General features: G+C 36.5%; 1 protein-coding gene across 11 annotated transcripts in view; it reads right to left on the bottom strand.

Moving 5' to 3' along the window:
- CSPP1 (centrosome and spindle pole associated protein 1) overlaps positions 1-24305 on the bottom strand; it is a 63597-nt gene that overhangs the window by 22592 nt on the left and 16700 nt on the right. For 4 of the 11 annotated variants that reach the window (XM_077186273.1, XM_077186287.1, XM_077186258.1 and 1 more), the window contains exons 8-18: positions 20691-21136; positions 16501-16602; positions 15778-15860; positions 13097-13190; positions 12073-12130; positions 8266-8456; positions 7252-7370; positions 6196-6274; positions 5747-5867; positions 3607-3742; positions 1480-1626 (exon numbers count right to left, since the gene is read on the bottom strand). In XM_077186273.1, coding sequence (XP_077042388.1) covers positions 1480-1626; positions 3607-3742; positions 5747-5867; positions 6196-6274; positions 7252-7370; positions 8266-8456; positions 12073-12130; positions 13097-13190; positions 15778-15860; positions 16501-16602; positions 20691-21136 — 1576 coding nt within the window. The remainder of the gene's footprint in view (positions 1-1479; positions 1627-3606; positions 3743-5746; positions 5868-6195; positions 6275-7251; positions 7371-8265; positions 8457-12072; positions 12131-13096; positions 13191-15777; positions 15861-16500; positions 16603-20690; positions 21137-24305) is intronic. The other 7 variants (XM_077186263.1, XM_077186278.1, XM_077186269.1 and 4 more) reach the window with 5 other exon arrangements.

Below are 24305 nucleotides of genomic sequence, written 5' to 3'. Positions count from 1 at the left end.
TTTGCAGAACAGAAGCAGAGGAAAAAGAAAGGAAGTAAAGGAAAAGTAGAGGAAGTTGTGTTAACTTTCCAGCTCATGCAGCATGTTCTTCACTCATATCATGTCTGCTCTGAAGGATGGTGCCTCAAAGATGTTCAAGACCACAGGCTCCACTGAGCTGAGATGAGCATTACATTTCCCTATACAGTAACATCCAAGTCAGATGAAAGCATAAATAACACATTAAAGTATTCCCATAGGAATTCTCATGTTTACTGCTACAGCCTAGCCTTAGGAACATGTGTTTGCATACCAAGGAGAATTATTTTTCCTTACATGGAAGCAATGCTTGAATCCTTCCAAAATCGAACTAAATTTACATGTGGCTCTTTCATGATGGAGTTGCTTCCGTATAAAAAAGCAGAATAAATTTTATATACCATTTAGATGGCATGGGTGCAAGACAGACAAGTTACTACGTAAAGTATCAAGGAAAATGCCTGCTGTGTACCAGCTACTATCCTGCAGGTTCCTCTTTTAACAAGGCAGTGCACCAAAAAAAAAAAAACCAAACCCACAAAACCAAGTAACCAGACCCACCAAAACATACACAAAGCCACTCTACTACATGGCTGATCAAATTCCAAGTGCAAGACTATAAAGTTCCCCTCATTGATCTGCACCACCTCCTGATCCCAAAATAAGTGATCTAACCAAGAAGCTCTTAGCTGTTTAACATCATTACTTTAACAGCCTTCCTGTTTCACTTCTTATTAAATGGTTAAATATACAACCTGTATATTGCAATACCATGTAATTCTTTATTAAGAAGTGCAACAATTCAAACAAGATAAGGAAAAGCAGCATCTAAGCTGAGTTGAGAAGACCATCACCAATCCTGGCCTTTGCCCATGCTAAACTAGGGACAGATCTGGGGTAACACAGTGCTCTCATTTAGATGTCTCACAAAATGTTAGAAGATAAAAATGCATTAGTTTTAAAATATGAAAATAAATCAAAATCCTTAGTACTTGGAGGCAGTGCATAGGGCTCCATATGTACCCAATTTACCTGTAACTTTCAGAACTTGTTACCCTAGTTACTGTACCAATCTCACCTTAACCTCTAACATCATACACCTGAAGATCTCCTTTTATTCCAGTCTCACCTACTACATAGCTGTATTTTACTGTGTCATTTAAAAATAAAACAAACATGTACAAAGATTTGATTACAAACATCAAATCTGGAAAATTAATATACTGATCCTGACTCTTCAGGGCTATAACAGCTTTAGTTATCATGATGATAAGACAGATAAGATTTTAAGAGCACACAGTGACAGCAATGAAGAAATTTGGGAAATAAGCATGATACTGACTTCACAGGTAGAGAGCACTAACACTATCATAGGACTACCAGAAAGAGGTGAAGAACTATGAAATTTTGATCACTAAGACTTAAGGATAGTTATAGGAGTAATACAATATTCTTAAAAACCTGCTATTTTATTTGTAGATGCTTCTGAGTTCTCAGGTCTCGAGGAGGCCAAATTTAGGTCAACAATAGCCCTTTTATCTTCATATGGTCTTGGCTCTGGATTATGATAAGCCTCTTCATTTCGCTTGTGCATGACATTCAAGTCCGCTAAAGGAAAGGGGAAATAACTGTTTATAGTGTTTTAATCTGATCAAGGCATGTACACTGTAGATTCTCCAAAATACAGGGGGTTTTGAGCAGATTCCACTTTTCCTGAGCATATCAGCCATGGAAACAAAAAAATCAGGCAAAGACAAGAATACAGAGGCTAAAGGTGAGATTCTAATAATTAGGTACTATTAACTAACAGATTAAAAGATTCATTTTGTCACTTTTCTTTTGTCAGGAATGATTCTTCACAACAAACCTCCCTTCTCCCCTGTCTCAAAATTGGAAAGATAAAGAACTCAAAAGACAAAATTGACTGTCAAGTCTGTGTTGAAAGAGATATTTAGAAACCACCCTTTCTTCTATCTCCTTAAAGCTGTAAAATACTTCTGAGTTTAGTATTGATATTTTAAGTGCTGAATCTCTCTAATTACTGTTGAGGGAAATAAGCGCAATTGAAGCACTGAAGCATATTTTGGTCTTCATGTCTTCAGTAATAATCCAGGTGCAGATTTCAATATGTAAGCAAAGCAACATTATGTGACATTTTCATCAAAATTTACATGGTGCCTGATCAAAGATGTTAATTTCAGCTGATTTTGAAATGTTACCATACTACACTTAGAAGGCTCATTTCAAAACAAAAAAGCACTGCACAGTTTTCAGATTACATTTTGAAATAGTGTTTCTGATAATTATGAATTACTGTAGTCATTTAAGCACACAGATTCCAAGAACTTTAAATTCCATGCCTCTCTGTAAAGCAACCTTTGCATATATCAGAGTGTGATAAAAAGCTATTTACAGACATTTTTAAGAGGATAAAAAGACAAGTCACACCACATTAAAAAGACATGTCAGAAAGCATGTCCTGTTTCACAACACTCAACTCATAGCTTATCCATCACGCTGCCAAGCTATGGTGGGAAAAGTATTTTACATATTTAATTCAGGAAAACAAGTTAAGAAGCTTCTTTCTCTTGGTTTCTCATTTACAGACAGAGATAAACTTCCCAGCAGTTATGTGTAGAGCTCAGGTCAGTATGAGACCTTTACATTTCCAGTCACACCACTGTTGAAGCCTAGAGGAAGAAGCCAAACACATAAATATAGTGCCTGAAGTCAGGCAGTATGAACACCTCTATCTGCCCTGAGGATAAACACAAGCTTGGATCCTTAATACAAGCTTCTAAACTTTTAATTTGGCCACAAAATCTTTAAAAAGCATTTAAACTTTACTCACTACTCTCAAAATATACTATTAATTTTGACAAATGTTGCTCAGGTGTCATAGAACTAAAACAAATTACTTTCATATATAAACTGTTATCCAGTAAATATTTAATGATTTACTGGAAGGGTAGATGAACAAGCTGGATCATAGCTATCTTCCAGCTCCCTACTCCCATCTTGTATAAAAACAGAACTTGGAAAAAAGCAAGCCTTATAAAACATTACTGCTGAGTGCTCTTTATATAACCATTTACTAGCGGTGTTAATTTGGGAAGTATAAATATTCCACTTAGCTTTGTATATTTATATAAACACATTTCCATTTTTCATGTCACAAATAGAGATTTCTAAGCCTAGAAATCACTTTTAGAAATAAAAAAAACCCTAAAAACCTGTTTCCTAGGACATGCTTAAATAAAAATCTTCACAACAAGTTTAGCATATTTGTATTACAGATGATTCTGACAGCTTGTTTTCCTCCTTCTCCCTTTACAACTGCATTGTGTCTTCACTTATAGTTGACATATCCTATGTTTCCTATTTTGTTTGGATTGTACTCTTTGAATGATTCTACAGAAATCAAAATAATAACTCAATTATTCCTGGAGTGCATTTCCTTGAAACAAATCTTATTTGTCAAGGGCTACCAGTGCTACAAAACAAGGAATAATATGGCTGAATAGAGCCCTAACAAGAGCAAGAAAACATCAGGCTTGAAAAGACAACCCATAATTTTCACAAACATACTTATCAGATTTCCTTCTGCATCTTTGAGAGGAGCACCACCACCACCTCTTCCCCAGGGATTGTAATTCTTCATTTCTGCTTCTAACTTCTCCTTCTCCTCTCGCTCTTGTCTGCGGCGCTCTTCTCTCTCTCTTATCTAAAAACAATCCAACCACAGTTAGTTCCACAATAATATCACTTTAAGTAGAAGTTGAATAAAAAGTTAACAGAGCAAACTGAATGCTCTCATTATCTATTTCCCTCATCTAGAGCAAGAACATCCAAACAGGTCACTGTCTACACTGCAGACAGTGCATTGCATTCTGTTGTGCTTGTCCAGCTGTGCATTATCAGAGAAACATCCTACACATCATAAAACTTCCAACTTCCAGAAATGTCCACATGTGACATTTGCACTAGATCAAAAGTTCCATATCTCTGGATCTTTGATACAGATGTTTATACTGGCTGAAAATTAAAAAGGCAAAATTCTACAATATTATTGCACTTGCTTCTCTCAATCTGGTATGTTTTGTTTAACCAAAACTTAGACTGGACATGACTCCTAATAATAAATGCCTACACAATTCTACAATCACTCATAAAATAGTTTCCAGTGGTAATTCACTATGATCTATGTATGTAACACAGGAATGTTCATATGCTTTGCTCTTCTTTTCCTTCAAAATCATTTATGTAATTAAGTCTCCTAATTTATAGAATGTATAAAGTGAACAGCTGTTAAAAAGTCCATCTTTTACTCAAAGCTTTTAAAACATTAACTATTTATGTATTTGAAATATATTAATGTATTTTTCTTAAGTTTATTTCTCATGTGCATTAGAAAAACATTTCATTGGATAAATATAATTAGATAAAACACTATGAAGTGGTGAGGCATTGGAACAGGTTGCCCAGAGAAGCTGTGGATGCCCCATCTCTGGAAGTGTTCAAGGCCAGGTTGGATAGGGTGTCACACAGCATGATCTAGTGGAAGGTGTCCATGGCAGTGGGGCTGGAACGAGATGATTTTTAAGCTCCCTTCCAACCTAGGCCACTCCATGATTCTTTCATGTCCCTTCAACAAGTAAGCACAATTCCATAAGAGATATAATGAGTAAATAAAGACCCATCTAGCTCCTTCAACTGTCTACAAAAATCATCAGTCAGGTTTATCTATAGCAAAAAGAAGAATATCCTGATTGCTTTCAGCCATAACAACTATGAAAGATTGTATCATGCCATGTTTATTAGACCTTTATGTCATATTGTGCAGTCTTATATTGCAAGGTAATACTTACATAGGACTATACTGAGAAAATGCCTTCAGACAACCACATGTACAGTACTTGACACTATTCCTAAATGGTTATTCTATTAACTATTTGCCCTTGGTTGACAGCCTTTCCTTTATCCCTTATGCACAAACATAATCAGAACTACAGTATTTTTATAGATATTATTTACCTCTACAAAGGAAATACAAAAAATTAAGGTAAGAAAACGTTAAGTGCCCCTGAACCGGGTTCTAGGAAAATTTCTGCAAAAGTAACATGTTTCATCAGGGTCAAATACATTTTATAACTATAAACTCCCACAAGGTGCAGCAGCAAAAGGCCACTAAAGTGAGTATGGGACTAAGGTGTCTACTGGAACAGGAGACACAAAAAATGGTCTAGTCTATCAAAAGAGAAGCTAAAAAGAAATGAGACACCACCTACAAACACACTGGAAATAAATATTTGGCAAACTGTTGAATTAGTGTCCAAATGATCATGAAGAAATTACAGAAATTAGACTGTTCCTAATAATTAGAGCAATAATGAAATATCAGAGCAATACAAGCCATTCCTTTCAAGATGCAGGTTCTTGTCTTCACGAAAATAATTATATAAAGATACATGCCTGGAACTAATCTGTTTGCTGTAAGATTCTTAACATTCTCTCTGCCTCTGACAAAAAATTTGAAGAGCTTACTGTCCACCTGAAGAGCTAAAATGAGCTAAAGCAGAGTCAGAGGAAGGAAGTGATGAAAGGAAGGAGAGTTAAAAAGCTTTTTATTTGTATGCTACATAAAGCTCTCTGAAAGAGTACTATAGTTAAAACCATCATATGTCAAAAAATAAAAGAATGAAGAGTTAGAAGCTTTATCACTCAGTACCTGTTGCTGTAATTCTTGTTGATAAGATAATGTTGCTTCTTTGGAAGGCTTTGTTTTTTCCTCAGAATACACTCCTGTGCTTCTTTGTCTGTCTCCTGTATCCCTCTGTCCAATGTTGCTTCTGAATTGAAAAATCACATATATAAAAGAAAAACATCACAGGGACCAGAGTGGGGTAAAAAATTTCTTTAAAAATCCCTTCCTGAAGTATTTAAGAGTTGTTGTTTCCTATAGCCTGGCAGTTTATAATCCCAAACATTTTCTTAAATCCATATGCAAATAGCAGTTCAATGAATTATTCTTTTATTGTCTAAATAGAAGTTTGAAGAGTTGTCTTTAACACATTTTATTTCAAAGGTATATCTGTTCTCAGCAAAATATTACCAACACAAAAAAAAAACCAATACAGACAAATACACACAAAGAATACAAATAGACATAATACTTACACAGGCTGCTCTACTGGAGCTTGGCCTAAAGGAGGATCCAGACTAGGTGTGGGTTGCATTCCCATCATTCCTGTACCATCTGCAAAGTAAAAAACCAAAATAAACCATATTTTAAATTTTGAATGCTCAGATATAAATATTTGTCATTATCTAAAAGAACAGAGTTCACCACTCAAACTCTGTGAGTATAGAACAAACAGAACTCTCAGCTTCTATAACAAACTCAGCTAACCCTTAATGCCCCTCTAAAGCAAGATATACAATGCCAAGGTACAAATCTATTTCTTAAATTCAACTAAATCCCTTTAGATTTTACAAATTACCTCATTAACATATTTTACCTCAAATAACAAGATTAAATTGGTCACTTAATGGTGACATATCCTCATTCTTTCCAAATGTCATTCAAATCAACTAGTAAAAGTTATTTTTCTAAGTTTTTTCTCCTTTACTTTACCTTCTCTATGAAGATAGAACAAAAAATTTTAAAGTATTTCTGTTTTTTTTCTCTAAAAAATAAAAAAAAAGGAGAAAAATGAACACCACACACTCCAGTCCCTCCCTACGCAAATCACAATAGTTTCAATCATGAATTCATCATGAAGCAAAGGACAGACAAAAAAGGAGTTCTTAAAATATAACAGTAGACCACTTTATACATTATTTTAATATATTCAATGTATTAATAAATATCTTTAAAATATTGATAATTATACCTGAAATTGCAACAACACCGACATGTGTAATTAATTATTATTTAAGTGATTTTAGGAAATAGTGTTTGAATTATCGATATTGCAAAGAAAATTATCTGGGAGGAGTAACAGCAAAAAATCTGAGTGATGAACAAGATTTCAGGAAATCACAGCCCTTTTTGTTGCTGGAGAAAATTACTTCATTCAAAAACAGTATTGAAAAAAAAAGCCTTTTTCATTCAATACACATCTTAAAAATGGGTTTAATTTGCTGTTGCAAGTTCTACATTGTTCATCATTTAACTAGATCAAAAGCAGTCATATGAATCACTCTAACAACCAGCTAAAATCATCAACTTACAGTATGCAAGAGCAGGATCCAAAGGATTCCTTGCCCCATAAAAGTAATAAGCATCATCATAAGGTGTTTTATAGTTGTCTGTCAAAACGGGTGGTGGAGGCGGTGGCAACGGTGCAAGCCTTAAAGAAAAAAGGGACACAATTCCTTAGTTTGTTGTACAACTGAAAAGGTATCATCAGAAGAAGTGGGGGGAGGAGAGAAGAGGGAGGGAAAGAAAATGAAGCAGGGATGGGGATAGAAGGAGAATTCATTATGGGAAAATTCTAGATTTAGTTCAGCTTAAGACCTCTCATTAGTGACATGCAGGAACAAGATACAATAAATCTCAGCAGGGAATTAACCTTCCCTGAGGGAGCAGTACATGAACCCAGACTATGCCAGAGATCTGAGAACACAAAACAAGCACTCCTTCTTTATGTGGCTCAGTTAATGGTACTTCCTGGTACATCAGTAAAGAAAAGAAGGCAAGATCTGGTCAAAGGGTGAATAGCACAGTTTCAGCCACGTGCCTGGAGATCCTTCTCTCTCTGAATAGTTTAGTCACAATCACAGCACCCAGTGGAAGCTGTCCTTGCTTACAGTGCATTCCTGAGCTCAGCCCTGGGAGACTGCTTAATTAATAGGAGCCAAACTGGTGCCACATCAGCCTTCTGAAAACATGGACTCTGCAGGGCATGGGCCCAAGCATTCTCACAACATGATTCCATATTACAGACATGGACATAAATTCTACAGCTCAACCCTTGTCCTACACAAACATCCACTATGAGAGAGCTGCCTTCAGAGATATTCCAGCCTCCATGGATGCTTTCAAATAAACTATGAGGAAACTGACATTAAAAGTTTATTCCAGTGCAAAGTAGTTAGTTTTCTGTTAATTGTCAAAATATTATTTCTACCTTCATCAGCTCCTCGGAGAAGGATCCAGAGTACTACTGAGCTCTACCTCAGCAGTAATAACATGCTAAACAACAATCTTACTTAACATGTAAAATAAACATGATGGTGAAGCACCTGGGAACCACCATTTCCCCAAGACTGCTGACTAGACCCCTCTGAAAGTCTTTATCACTCTGAGAGTCTTCATTCACTGGAGAGGCTGAACGGGCTGGCATTGGAGTCTGGAAAGCCACCCTGGGCCTTTCAGGAGGTACCTTCTCTTCAAAAGCTCTTGCTGTGAAGCCAAGCTGCTTCAATCTATTTGGCTGAAGGGAAAAAAAAAAAAAAAAAGTAGTAGTAAGTAAAAGAGAGAGGAAAAAAACCAAAACAAAACAGTTGCCTTATTACTAGGAAATACTCTGAACCTCCATTTACATTGGGTTAAACACTTCACTGGATCTCAACTTTCAAATTTCAAATGTTCAAATTTCTAGTAACTGCATTTTTTTCTCCCAGTGATCTACTGGGAATCCAGTATTACAAGGTAATCCAGAACTTTTATCAGAGATTTTACAAAAAGCAACCTTGTCATTGGTTTCAGGAAATATATAAAGTATATCTAGGTAATGTCCAGAAAAAAGAACATGGCTTTAGAACAGTTTATCTACAGCTGTCAATTTTCCACAGTGACAGTATACTCATATTATGCAAAGCAAAGTTTCTGAAATCCCTCCCCTCCAACCCAAGATTGAAATAGCTCATAATCAGTAAAAACTAAAATACAAATACACAGTGAGACTTTTTCCAATAAACATTTCCTTCAATACCATTATTTTACTTTTTGAATTCCTTTGATCTTATTAATTTTTTCAATCACAAAAATTACAAGTTTTTGGAGGGAGTTCTTTTTAAAACAGAAGTAGCAAATGTTTATTGATAACTGTCAGCCTCAGAAAAAAGTCAAAAGCAACAAGCAAATCATGTGAAGGCATGCAAGTCAGTTTCAGAACTATCCTATCACACCCAGAAAGCCCTTACAGCAACTGCTCTGCATAACTATTCTAATGTTTGTTTAAATAAGGCAATAGAATAGAAGAATGGGGAAAAAATCATACACTGCATAAGTAAAAGAGATTTTGTTCTGAATTTATTGGTCCTAATATTGAAGTTCTTCAACTAACATGCATTGGGAGAAAGTAATACCCGAAACCAGCTACATATTAATATCTACCAGAAAACCATACACCCTACAATATGGAAATATTTCAACAAAATATTAAATCTTTACCTCCTCATCATTTAGCTGCAAGACAGTGTATACAAGGCAGTTAGTACTCACCAATCAAGGAATACAGTGTTTAGACACAAATTCTCAAAATCTACTAGACGTAAGTATTTGCTTATAGTATTTAATTTCAATTTTCTAGAACATAGAATTGGATAACAGATACTAGCTAAAGCAACTGAATTTTAGAAAGAAGTCTACAGACTTTTTGTCTTTTCAAATCCAATGTCTTGAGCTGCAGAACATTTAAAACAACCTTTCTCACTAACAACTTTAATATGAAAGCATTCCCAAAGTGCCCCAGATTTCAGCTCTACTGCTGATTTCAGATGTGACTTGAGTACTCAGTTCATCCTGGGGATTGTTTCAGTTTAAACAAGCAGCACATACCACAGTCTACATTTTTATAGATTCTTAATCAGGCATTGCTATTTAACCAACCTGTAATTAATCAAGAAATGCACCTAATTAGAATCTCTCCCTGAGAGGCAATTTAAGGCTAACAGTGACTGATGCCTAATGAATGTAGCAATTCAACTTAATTGAAGGCTTTCAGCTAAATTAGTGCTTAAACACTATGCATGCTGTGTACTTGCTCTGGATAGAATTTTGTTCCTACAACAGGCACTTTGCAGACTCTGACTGAGATGTGGATGGTGTATTGAGTGCTGCAGCACAGCATGCTTCTGCATAGTCAGCTTTGATTACACAGAACTGTTTACACTGACCTTGCAGCCTGCTGAGCCAGGAGAGCCAGCATCCTCTGCTCAGTTCTGCCTCCTCCCCTGCCTGCCTCCCAGCTGTACCCTCTATTCCTCTCCCTTTCACCATGTGAATCCCTGATCAGCCAGCTGACCCTTCTATACCAACTAAAGCAGCAAAAAAGATGCAGATTTTTGCCAGATAACCGAGCTGAATGAGTTTGAAACAGGGACTAAACAAGCATGACAGACATTTTATGCAGTGAAGGCAGGTGTTTTTCCTCCCCATTTAAGAGTAAGAATTTTGATTCAGCTTCATTGCTTGTCTTGTGTGCATTCTCAGTCTCCTGTCTCCCAAGTTTCACAGAAAGAAAGAAATGGTTTCACAGAATATTCAGAGTTGGAAGGGACCCACAAGGATCTGACTAGTAGCATCTTACAGCTAGCTGTTCATCCACCTTCATTTTCTAGCAAAGAGGACCTTCTTTCCCTTCTACTTCCCTTCTCCAAAAATGGCACAAGTTTCAATCTGTGTCAAAGCATTCCCAAAAAAATACTGGTGATAATTTAAATCAGTAACTAGTTAACTTAATAACCAGTCTATGCTTGAAAGTTACCACTCTACATCCTGAACAGCACATCTCCACCACACCCAAGCTGCAATGGCTTTGGGCACACAGCAAATACATGCAAATCACACAAGTTCTGTCAGTCTCTGCAAGACTATCAGTCTCCTAATAATGTTACTAGTGCTGACAACCTGCTCCTGGATGCATGCTAATCAAAATTCTTCATGTAATCATCACCTTACTAAGGAAGTGGAGACAGTAGAAACTCTGCATTAAGTCTTACAAACAACTTGCTTTTTACAAAATCCTATAAAAATGCTTGTAATCCTAAACACTATATTGGATCACTTTAAAAATAACAAATTTTAAATTAAAAACTGTTGGAATGAGATCAACTCATCTGCAAAACAACCTTTTTTTTTAATTGAGAGAAAGCTTTCTGCAGCATACTTTGCATTCCCAAAGACAGGTTACTGCAGTGTGCATTTAAGAGGCTACCACTGGACACTAAGTAATTCTTTCCATGATACCCACTCTTGGTGGGTATCAAATTTCTATTTGGACACAGCAAAAGAAAATGCTCAATAATTTCCATGAAAATATTTTCCTCTGATGCTGAAAGTATGTTTAATGACTTACAGCCTGTGCTGCTTTTGGCTGGGGAAGAGTTAATTTTTTCCACAGTGGGGGGGGGGGGTGCTGTGTTTTGTATTTATGCTGAACATGGGGTTGATAATACAGAGGTGGTGTTTTTATTGCTGAGCAGGGCAATAAAAAGAGAGCCAAGACCTCTCTGCTTTTTCTGCTGCCATGCTAGTGAGGAGCCTGGGTGTGGCTGGGGGGGCTGGGAGGAGACACAGCTGGAAAGGCAACCCCAACTGACCAAAGGGATATTCCAGACCATAGGACATCACACTCAGTATATAAAGTGGGGGGAAGAAGGAGGAAGGAGAGGATGTTTGGAGGGATGGTTTGTCTTCCCAAGATGTGTGATGGCTGAACACCTGCCTGTCCATGGGTAGCTCTGAATTAATTTCTTGCTTTGTTTTGCTGATGTGTGCAGCTTTTGCTTTCCTTGTTAAATTGTCTTCATCTCAACCCTTGAGTTTTCCAGCTTTTATCCTTCCTATTCTTTCTTTCCCTCATCCCACTGGTGAAGAAGTGAGCGAGCAGCTGCTCGTGAGGCTTGGCTGCTGGCTGGGGTTAAACCATGACACAGCCTCATCATCCTGGGCTTCAATTTTGTTGTACACTGATGTCCTATTAAATAGCCCAATATTTATCATTTTATAGAAACTCCACAGAGTTGTGTGACTAAGCAACCACAGTGTGCATGTGAGAAAAAAATAATAGGCTATACAGATGAAAGAAAATCCAAATTTCTTACCTGCTTTTCTGGGTCTTGAACTCCAGAGGCAGCAACTGAGAGCTCAAGTTCCTTCTCACTGTTTTTGTAAAAAAAAAGTATCAAATCAGAAAGCAAGAACAACTATATTAATTCTTTCAAAGCACAAATTCACAACTTTGTATTTAAAAGAACTCCAAAAATACAGGAAAACAGAAGACAATGATTCCACTTGAATTCTTCTGCAATCAGGGAAGGAAATTATATAATATTTGTAAATACAGAGAATTCTCAAGAAGTATCTGGCTATCACCCATTTCACCTAGTAAAAATCCAACTACCATAAAAGGAGAAACCTTTTATGGAGAAACCACAATTCTTATTTACTACAACTTTTCAGGACATTCCTAAAAAATTAGTTTTTATTCACATTCAAGAAGTTAACATTAAACACATTGAAATGAATGATTTAAAAGTGCAGCAATAAATACTGTTTTGAAATTTCTGGGCTCAGGCTTGTTCTGCATAGTATAATTTTTGTCACAATGAGTCAATAGTAACTAATTTTTAATTCCTCATCCCTTCTCTAATATTGCTGTGTGTTTTTATGTATCCAGACTATAATTCAGTAGATAGTGACTAGTAGGTAAAGAAGAATTAATATTTTATTATTCTGCATAAGTCAGATGATCAAATGCTTTAAAAATGAAAGGTTACTTTCCAAAATTGGAGGGCAAAAACAAAATAATTTTCAACTTTGCCAACTACTTCAGAAATCCTGTACCAGCAAAAAAAGATTACTTTAGTTAAAGCTTCTTTACCCTTAAGAAACTAAAAAATCAGTTGTAAAAATGAAAAAGTATCTGGGTTTTCTTCATTCCACTGAGAGCTTGTGAATATGTTCATTAAAAACGAAAGCTCTCATGACAATGAGTTTAATTAAATGCAGTATTACTCAGCTGCCTGGAATCCCTTAGTTATGAAATTGCTTCTTACCACACTGAATTAATGGAATGCCTTGAAATTTCAGCCATTATCTTTTAAAAAGGCAGGAACTTTCCATTACCGTCTCTTATTGCGCTGCTGCTCAGCCATCTGTTCCATTAGCTCTCGTCTGTATTTCTCCTTTCTCCTCTGAAGAAGTTCTCGGTCCTGACCACCTAATGGAAATGACCATACATTTGTGGAAATGTTCCACAAAGTACACTAAAGGTACTGGACAAAAACATTGCCTTTCAGTCAATTTAGAAACTGAAACAGAGCAGACTGTACAAACACTGTATTTCTACTGACTAAAACAAAAAAGATATCTAGTTTTAATAGACAATTTGTTTGGAGTATGATGATCAAAAAGACTAAAATTTTCAATATGATTTTCATTACTATTTTCCTGGTTTCGGTAGGAAAATATAAATTTTCCTAATTTATAGGAAAAGGAAGCTATAAATTTCAAAGCTATTTGGTACAACAGCAACTAAAAAAAGTAACTTAAATTTTTATTTTTTTAATCTTATGTTCACCTAAGGAAGATACACTAGAGCACTCCATAATTATGAGGCACTGCTCTGCATAAAACTGAACATTAAAAATGAAGGGAGTTAAACCCATGGGGAGGAAAAGTAAATTGCTCAACTTTTAGGATGGTTCCCATGACTACTTTGCTAAGAATTAGCAAAGTATCAACAGATGTGTGTATGTAAAAGGAAATGGTGATAACAGCTCACATAGATTTTAAGGAACACAAAAAACTTTTAGTTTGTCATGGTTCCCCCCCAGTAAGTGCAGTGGCCTTCTATTATTTTAAAAACAAACCCCAAAAAACATCAGCAGCACCTTCTGTATTGTATGACTATCAGACACAAAGACTCTTAAGATACTCTGTACACAAACTGACTGGACTTCTGGTGAAGTAGACCTGAATAACAAAGAGAAGGAAGCTGGAAAGAATCTAAAACAAAAGCCAAATAAGGAACAGCAACAAAACCTGATGCATGACTAACTGATTTTTTAATGTAAAAATCAAATTTGTGATTTGCAGTCCCTGTTGTGCTGGGACTACAAATTGACCAGAATGTGCAAGATAACCTCATGGTTTGTGAGTTTGGGAGAGTCTGAAATCACTTCCCATTTTGAAAAAAATTCCAGTTTGAATTTACTTAATCTTTACACAACATAGTTTACAATACTCTTCTAACCAGGACTGCTAGGAGTACAAATTCACACCTCTGTGTCCTCAAGTTACTTCAATTGAGATGACTGGGCAGACCAGAGAGTGACCCCTATGACACCAGTGGTTTAATGCTGCCTTTAAACAGTTCCAAAAAACTGACCTGCTACATATAGCCTTGAAGATCAGGTCAATTCAAATGAAAAAATTAACAGAAATTATTCTGACAACTGTTCATCTATTTTGCCATAATTCAAAGCTAGCTTGCCTTCAAAAGCTCTCATCTGAAGAACTACTAAAGTTCTTTTATTCTTGCCTTACATTTTCCTGAATTCAGCTAAGAATGCTATGTCTTCACCAGTATTTCTCTGTATTAAACTCAATACTAGTGTTTCCTGCTAAATCTTCTGGCTTCAGGAGAGATAACCAGAATCTCTCCTGAAGAGATTTTTTTTTCACAGTACCATTTTTCATATTGATTCAATTATAATTCACTGTAAAGCTGTGTCTAACAATACAGAGGTTAAGATTTCTCCCATACTTCATTTTGGAAAAATAATTTCATCATTATCTGGGCCTTAAAATATTAATGAAATCTAAGAAGAAACTTGGGCTCTTCTAAATTAATTAGTAAGTCAAAAATTAATTAGTAAGTTATGTAAAGGGGGAAAAGGAATATGGTTTGCTTTAGTTTCTCTATGTAAATAACACTTATTTACCAGCCTTGGAGACAACTAGCAAAAGGAAAAACAAATGCTCATTTTTCTAGTTTTTAACTTTTCACATGGAGAAATAACATATTGTCCTAGATTGCAAGGTAATGTGTCTATTCTATTTGCCATCTGTCAGAGGTGTGGCAGTTATCTTCTGTTAATTGGGCAGTTTTCTTTATCTCTTCCACAAACCAATCCTCCCTCCAGGAGATATCTTCTGTTAATGGGCCACTGAGTGTCACTGCATGACTGATAAAAATTACAGCATCCCATTGTGAGAAGCTCTGCCCAGGGGGAGGAGCCAAGCATCCCTACCTGGATATAATCTGAGATTTTGGGACACCAGCACAGCCTTTCCACTGGATTCCCAGAGAGCAGCTGCCTTTTCACTGGATTTCCAGAGGAAGACCAGGCCCATCTACATCATCACTAGATCTTCAGAGGAAAACTCCTTCTATAAAACTCCTTCTGTTGGAGCAGGGATCCTTCTATAGGATCCCTGCTCCAACAGAACCACACCTGACACTGCAGGAGGACTGCAGCCACCATTCAATTGGACTGCTACCAACACCCTGACCAACAGGGTGTCAGGTTGTATTCTAACTCTGTTGGTATTGTTTTGTATTACCGCATTGTTTATTTCATTTTTATTTTCTTTCCTAACAAAGAACTGTTATTCCTGCTCCCATATCTTTGCCTGAGAGCTCCCCTTAATTTCAAATTTATAACAATTTGGAGGGAGGGGGTTTACATTTTCCAGTTCAGGGAAGGCTCCTGCCTTCCTTAGCAGACACCTGTCCTTTCAAACCAAGACACATATGCAAAGAAAGGCTAATTCAGTGTTATTAGTGAGGTTTTTATACATACCAAGAACGAGGCCTGTTGCATATCGCCTTTCACCTGCAGACTTGGCCTGTTCACTAGCTGAAGAACTAATCTGCATCTGATTTCTGGCAAAGGAAAAAAGGAAAATACAGTGATCAAACTCAAGAATTTCCTACACAGTCTGTGGGAACTATGACAGACTCACTTGCATCACTATGTGACACATTAGTGACAGACAGTTTTCCTATAATCCAAAGAATATCCCAAGCAAAAAAAGAAACTGCTTGGCAAAAAGGCACTTCTCACAATTCCCATTTGCCTGTGGTTTCTGAAGCCATCAGAAAAACTGACTCAGTTGAGCACTTCACCCATGCTGACAGACTGAATGGTGCCAGTCAAGACTTTATGTAAGGACTTTCCAAGTGCTCTGCTTCTGCCTCACCCACTTAGATCATTTCAGGGTGTGCAAAACCAAGACAAGAGGAAGAAAAGAAATTTTAAAACTACTATGAAAGCAGGATTCCAGAGTATTTAACTCAATAAAAGTCCTCTGTTGGAGAATAAGTGCTCTATTAATTCAAAAAGAAAACTGGCATGCAAGTTTCAATGGCCATTTTCAGAGGAAACATGTCTTGTTATACTATATTCTAGCTGCAGGAAAAACTATCAGGCACTTCAGACAATATTTTGGGATTTGAACTCAGTATTTTCATCTCACCATGATTTTGCAGTGCAATTATCAGAAAAGTACACGATATACCACACCTAGAATCTCCAGTTCTTGACAACGGCCGCACACGTGCTCTCTCCTTTAATTCATCTTCATAATCTGCAGGTGCATCTCTTACCATTTCATTCAGATAGGGCCTTAAAGAAATAGAAAATACTCAGCTATGCTTGCCCAGGAACAGCCAATCTGAAATGGAAGGTTCAGCAGTTTTGTGCAAATGCGTTTGCTGCCTGAATGCACACTGGACAGCAGAACCAGTCCTGAAAATACCACAAAATATTCCAGAAATAATTCACTTTGCTAGCACTGTCAGGGCAGCTCTCTGTCTGGAATGTGAATTCCCAAGCCTGCTTTCCTGCAGCCCTTATCTAATGAGCCTGGTTAAGAGTTTTGAAAGCTAAAGGGCTTTTGACACTCACACCGCATTAATTGAAACAGATCTTGCTGCTCTTAATCCCCAGGAGCCAGCAAAGTCTTCAACAGGTTTTGGCACACAGCTATTGGCCAAGTCTGGTGAAACAGCCAATTCAGATATGAAAAACTGCTTCAATGACAATCTACACTTCACTACACACCTGACAGACTTTAAAAGGGTGAGGTGACTTTTGTTCAAGGCAAAAGACTGGCAACACCGTGAACACAAAAATTCAGGAGCTAAAATTTGAGTCATCTACATAAGAAGTGAAATCATATGATAGTAACTCCAAGTAACTTCAGAGATGCCAAATATTGTATAGACACAAGAGATCTGTTCCTGAAAAGATCTTTTCTTGACTTGCAAAATAACGGCTTTATAAGGAGGACTTCAACTTATCATGACAAAATAGGGTAAAAATAGATATTCAATGAAAAACAAAGTATTTAACAAATGCTATCAAAATTATACTTTTTCCAGAGCTGGACAGAGTCATGAACTTCCTATTACACAAACAAACAAAAAAAAAAGTCCCCAAAAACTAGGTAAACATGGGGAAAAAAAACCTCTTTTTACATAAAAATAACCACAGCTCTGTCAATCTCTAATTTAAATAGAAGTCAATAATCAAAGGCAAAAGGATGCAAGCAGGTTATTAAACATTGATCTGGCATCTTAACAACCCACCAGAACAACATGAAAGAACATTTATCCTCTTGTCATAAAATGATCTTTCACGATCAAGTTCATCTTTATGACAACAATCAATCAATTCCTTACAACGCTGGTCACATAAGACTGAAACAGAGCCAGGACACAGAAAGCCAAATCTCCAGTGTAATGAAAGGATGTAAGGGAGGAAGCAAAAAAACAAACCTTGACATTTAAGAGGCAACCTGTTTTTGTAAAAAGAAGCCAGCTTAGCAGGGCAGGCCCAGACATGTTGGCCCAATTCAATCAAGAAGCTGCTGTCTCCTGTTTACAGGACAGACTTGACAGCTGGGGATGGACTAAAGCATTCCACTCCTAAGAACTAAAACATTTTGCAATTCTTCTCATTTCCCGGTCACCATTTCTGTTTCTTGAAATATGCCACAGACCTTGTGCCTCCATCAAAACAGAAACCCTTCTGAAAAGCCCTGTTATGAATACCTGCCTCTCCAAACTAATAAACTCCATAAAAAACCTAAGAACTTCAGTAGAGCAAATAAAAATATGCCTCCTTTTGAATTTATCGATCATGAATCAAGTGTGTTTAAAGTTGACTTTGCCTGAAATGTAGAAAAAAAATGCTAACTCCTCAGAAGCTGAGCTGTCACTAACAGAGAAGTTCCTCCTTGAAGAGAATGAATGTACTTCATAGGAGGTTAAGTGGAGCTTCTTTCAAAGGAGAAGGAAGTACTAGATTAAAAAACACATTTAATAAAGAAATACTGAAAATTAAATTTTCAATAATAATTCATTAATAGAAAATATACACAAAAACCCCCAAACAATCTTGTTCAGGGAATTCAGGTAATGGTCCAGCAGCTTCTTTTAAGAAGATGCACCACATCTGCCAACAGCAAAGATAAGACTGTCTTCTCTGTTGTCTTTTAAAAGAAAACTGGAGATAAAGCAGTTTCAGAGGTCTCTCCAAATAACTCATAGGTTGCCTGGTGATATATTAGTCACAGATATTTATAAGCACCATCCATAATTTCTGGAATAACTAAAAACTAGTCTACTAATATTCAATATGATGTCTACTGTTAGTTCAAACACCATACTTGCTGATATTTTATTTATATAGTTCTATATAAATTCTTTGCAAAACAAAGTAAACCCTGAAACATTATCAAATGATTACTTTTATTTAAATAATAGACTGTGTGTGTCCAACTGCATTAGACAGTGGCAAACAGCTACCTAATAAAAAGAGGACATCCCTTTGAGTATTAACTAACACAGAATTAAATACTGCTGTTAGTTTCAAAAATATTTTGATTGTCTTTGTTAGACACCAAAGTTAAGCTTCTAATTGTTTTTCTTTCTGAAAAGCTATAGGACAAGCGCACTCTATCCTAAAACCTCATTTACTCATTTCTACCAATAACACACTACAGAATGGAAGAAATTTTGAAGTTTGCAGTCTCTTCTCTGAATCTCAGCAGAAAACAGACAATCTTGTTCCTCTTGTCTATTTAACCACTGTTTCCATTTGCTAGTCTTTTTCAGAAACATTGAATGAATACATGCTTTTTAGAAGCACACCAGAACACACAGTCTGAAACTTAGCAATAACACATTTATTAGAGTCTGCCTCTCCCAACTACTTCTAGACATTTCATTTTTTCCACAGACTTACTTCCTTTACGATTACTTTTTTTAAAGGCTGAGAAAGAATATCAAGAGCTATTTTTGGAGAAAAATTATTCTAACTCTCTTGACATTTGAAACTGGAAAAGAAATAGGAGTTCACTGAATTCGGAAGACATTTTCTAGTAGAAGAGCATTTCCCCTCCCCCAGTTATTAACTTGCGTACTATCTAGAAAATTATCCCTGTAAACAACGACTCAAAAGATCATTTAAACCATCCACCAGCCACTAACAACAAAACATAATAGTAATATTCAACACTGTTGAGAATGGTACAATTTGTCTTTGTTAAGTGTCAATTCTAGAAAAAAGAAAAAGTGTTTATTTTGCCCTGCAAAGGAAGAACACTGGTGGTTCCTTCACTGAAGCAATTGCAGGAAAATAATTCTGGTAACAGGCTTAACACAAATAAAAATAACTACAACACTCATGTTCCCAAGACCTGGAAAGGGAACAAATTAACACTTTTAAAATATCATTTGAAAATTTATTTACAATAAATTTACTGCTTTATTTAGCTGTATAAACAAATTTCAAGTTTGGTGCTGTTTCACACCACAAGCCATCTGGTTTTAAAAGCAAGCAGTTCTTGTAATGGAATACCTAAAGGTGGCCAGAATGCCAAACCCTGGATGACTAGGAAGGCTATACATTTTTTTTCTTTTAAATGAGTAAGCTAGAAGAAAAAGATTAACAATTTATGTCAAAGTAACCCAACTGATGTATCAGTTAACACAGTAAAGACTATTTAATACTGAACAGTACACAGTATCTGTTTTCCCCCTGAATGATTTATATAAGACACCCTCTTTTGTTTGGTTTGGGCTTTCATAAATGCTTATTCAAACTGTGTAGTTATTACAGAGATTAGTACCTATTAAAACCATCAGGATTTGGTTCAATTACACAGATGTTTAAAGCCTGTCATTTAGCAAGACATGGAGGAAAAAAGAGGATTTTTTAAAAATAGACTTTTACATTTTTTACACATAGTCACACATTCCAAAAATTGAAGCTCAAACCAGTTTTGGAATCTGAACTGAATACTGACTAGCTGTAACTATTACAGACTAATAAAACAGAGGTAACATTGGGTTCTCAGTGCAGGGGTTTGCTTTCAAATACATTTTCTGGCAAACCACTCTTCATAAAAATGAATTGTGGACTGCTGCTTCTGGAGTAATTTCTGTAGTATCCTTGGTTTGCTATGATATATAAAATGCCTCTTAATACACGTATAGTCTTAGCAAATGATCCAATTCTTCAACATTTTTTCTATACATTACTGCAAAGGCCCTTTTTGTAAGTACAAAAGTACTTACAAAAATCCTGCTCTCACATGGGAATCTTCTCTAATATTTAAAGTGAGTAAACCATGGCCATCAGCAAGCACTACATAAATAAAGGAGAAAACAGAATAGCAGAACAGAAATAACAGAATTTAAGAATACCTTTCAGCATAAAAACCCCGGGGAGTTTTTCTGTCATAGGTGCTTTCAGATCTAAATCTAGGGTCCATTTCTGCATTTGTCTCAGGATCATAGTCCACTCTGTAGTATCTTCTACCAAAATCACCATCTTCATCAATTCTGTGATGCTTCCTAGTAGGAATTACAGATTGGCTAGTAAATCCATGATGTCTTTGATTGGGAACACCCAAATCCTCATCAAATCTTTTATTTAATAGTCGACTTCTCAATTCAACCTCATCATCTAACCTGTGGTACCTGTCTTCCTCCAGCCATCTCTTATTTAGCAGCTCTTCACAACGTTCTGTGGAAGTAAAAGCATCCTTCTTGGGAGGTTCTGCACCTGTATTACAGGGCTGGACTTCTGCATGTAATTCTGGCTGGAGCCTGGTAACAGCAATAGGTGTTTTATTCCTGTGCATCTCATTCTGTTTAATGGAAACAATATTGAGAGTTGAATATAAACAAATCACATTGAGTAAAACCTTAGTTTTGTATTTCTTCAAATAAACCCAAAACAAAAGAAAGGCAAGAGGTGAGCAAGGAAAATACTTCAAGAAGGGCTTAACATCTAGGGTCTTATTCATTTTTCTTGGGAAAAAAATGTAGTCTTCCTTTTATCTAATGTCTTTCAGAAGAAAATCTATCAATACTGGACAGATCTTTTATGAACTCCAATCTGACCTTCAGTTTTTGAGGTGCAAAGAATCAAAAAAACACTTCAATCTTTACTTCATCAAGAGACTAGGTATCTTCATTCTATCCAGATTCAGGCAAGTCTGTAATAGTTCTTACCTACAAGCACAGCCTTTTAACCTGAGCATTTCTTAATCTATTTCTTACTCCTCAGGAAATGTCATTATGAGAAAGGATAGTGTGGTGGTGTTTGCAGGGGTCTCAGGACGAGGGAAGAGACGAGAATCTTGACTTTATGTTTTAGAAGGTTGATTTATTATTTTATGATATATGTTGTATTAAAAGAAAATTATATACTAAAACTCTACTAAAAGAATAGAAGAAAGGATGTCATCAGAAGGTTAGCAAGGAATAGAAAGGAATGATAATAAAATCTTGTGACTGACTAGAGAGTCTGAGACAGCTAAACTGTAACTATCTATTAATTAAAAACTACTACATGAAACCAATCAAAGATGCACCTGTTACATTTTACAGCAACAGATAATTATTGTTTACATTTCGTTTCTGAAGCTTCTCAGCTTTTCAAGAGAAAAGATCTTAATGAAAAGATTTTTCATAAAACATGTCTGCAACAGGGTAGTTAAGCAAATAAAAAACAACCCTATGACACTCTGGACTAGTGTTCAATACACAGTCCTTAAAACCACAATGGTTTTGCATAAACCCTGTAGTATTTCTATGTACTAATCTTTGATCTATTCATTCCAGTATAGAATAAAGACAACACTAACTCATACTTTCCAATATTTAGTGAAAAATAAATTAAGGATGTAAATTACACCAAACTGGGAAGAAGGATCAGTATCCTAGAGGATATGGCTGCCACTCAGAAGGGTCTTGACAAACTGGAGAAACATGCTGACAAAAAGCTCATGAAAATCAACAAATGCCAAGGCAAAGCTCTGCATCTGAGACAGAACAGTGCCATGCACCAGGATGGGTGGGCCCTGAGCACCCAGAGAGCAGCTCTGCAGGAAAAGGCCTGGGTTAATCATGGGCAAGGAGCTGAGCATGAGGCAGCAGAGCATGCTTGCAGTGGTGACTGCCAACCACACCCTGGGCTGCAGGATCTGTGCAGGTCAAGGCAAGTGATCCTCCTCTGCTCAGTATTTATCTAATATTTAGGTTCTGGTGTAGTGTGCCCAGTCTCTGCTGATGACCTGGAGAAAGTGCAGAGGGTGGCTACTGAGATGGTATTTGAGCTGTTAAAGGAGAAGCTGACAGAGTTGGGTTTATTCAGCCTGGAAAAAGATTAAGGAGGGTGTGTAGGAACTAGTAATTGCAGTCCCTGTGTAAAAGGTGGTTACAGAGATACCAGTATGCATGGCTTTCAAACAACCAACAGCCACAGTTGCAGCAAAGGAAAATTCCAATGGGATACAGAGGGACAGAAGTTCAGATCAAGTATTTAAAGCAGTGGAATGAGTTGTCCAGGACTGTGGATTCTCCATCCTTTCAAAACTCCACCAAATAAAGCCTGACCAGCCCAATCTAAACTGTGAAGATAACACTACTCAGAGTAGGATTTATCCTATGACTATCTAAACTGTTGGATCAAATTTTGGACATCACATATATAATTTGACTCTCACTCCAAGTTAAATACACCTCAGACATGGCATAACCCAAACAAATCCTAACAATTTTTTTTCCTGTTTGTTCTTTTCTGATAGTAAAATTGTTTCTAACCAGAATAATAAAAATGCAACTTAAAGGTCAAAGTGGATGACAAATAAAGCAAAAAGAAAAACTTTTGATAGATTTCATTAGGTAAGTCAGCTTAGGAAATGTAAGTGCCCAAACATGCAGAAAAATTTTAGAGATTTTTAGATTCAGTTGCACAAAAATAAGCCACACTTTTGCCAATATTTCCTAGGGATCACTGCTGTGTAGCACTTCAAACCTTGAAGAAGGAAGTAAGAATGAGATATTGAATTCCAACATCTAAAAGAAGCCTGAATGCTGCCTTATAGATGCCTTCACAAATTAAAACAGTTTTCAACTATATGAAACTCAAGTGCACTTGAAGGAAAAAATGTTTCTCATGACAAAACAATCTTTCCAGAGATAGACAAGAAACATTCTTCCAGACAGAAATTACAAATACAGGGGGATTTGCACTTGCCAACTGTTGTAAGGAGGACAAACTTCCAGCTGCTTTGTGTACAAACACAAGGTCTTTTATAGAATGACCTAGCTTTCACACTACTGTACACTTTAGAATTTTCATATTAAAAAGAAGGGGAAGGACTTCTTAAACCATTCTTCTAAATCTTCTAAAAACTTTCACTAGATGAGAGTCCCAAATTCTTACAGTCCATCACTAAACAAAAATATTTTAAAAAGGAAATTTACCTATTCTAGACAAAATTTTAAAGTTAAGAAGATTTTACAGATCAATCTATTGCTTCCAGATTACTAAAATAGAGTCTCACAACATTGCCAATCAGACCTAAAAATCCCACAGGCTGTTGCACTTGTTTTGGTTGGGAATAATTTCTTCATAGTAGCTTGTATGAGGCTATGTTTTAGATTTGTGCTGAAAACAGTGGTGATAAGATAGTGATAATTTAATTCCTACTGAATAGCACTAACACTGTCAAGGGCTTTTCTGCTTCTTACACTGCCCCACCTGCAAGGAGGCTGCAGATACATGGGAAGTTGGGAAGGGACACATCCAGGATGGCTGATCCCAACTGACCAAAAGGATATTCACTCTCTAGGGGGTCATGCTCACCATAATCGAAGGGGGACATTCTGAATATGGCATTTGTCTTCCAAGTCACAGCTGCCTGTGACAGAGCCCAGCTCTCCTGAGGATGGCTGAACACCTGCCTGCCCAGGGGAAGTGAATGAATTCCTTGGTGTGCTTTGCTTTGCTTGTGTGAGCAGCTTTTA

This window comes from Agelaius phoeniceus, chromosome 1 (assembly GCF_051311805.1).
Source record: "Agelaius phoeniceus isolate bAgePho1 chromosome 1, bAgePho1.hap1, whole genome shotgun sequence".
Classification (NCBI taxonomy): domain Eukaryota; kingdom Metazoa; phylum Chordata; class Aves; order Passeriformes; family Icteridae; genus Agelaius; species Agelaius phoeniceus.
This window is presented reverse-complemented; position numbering and strand designations above follow the sequence as displayed.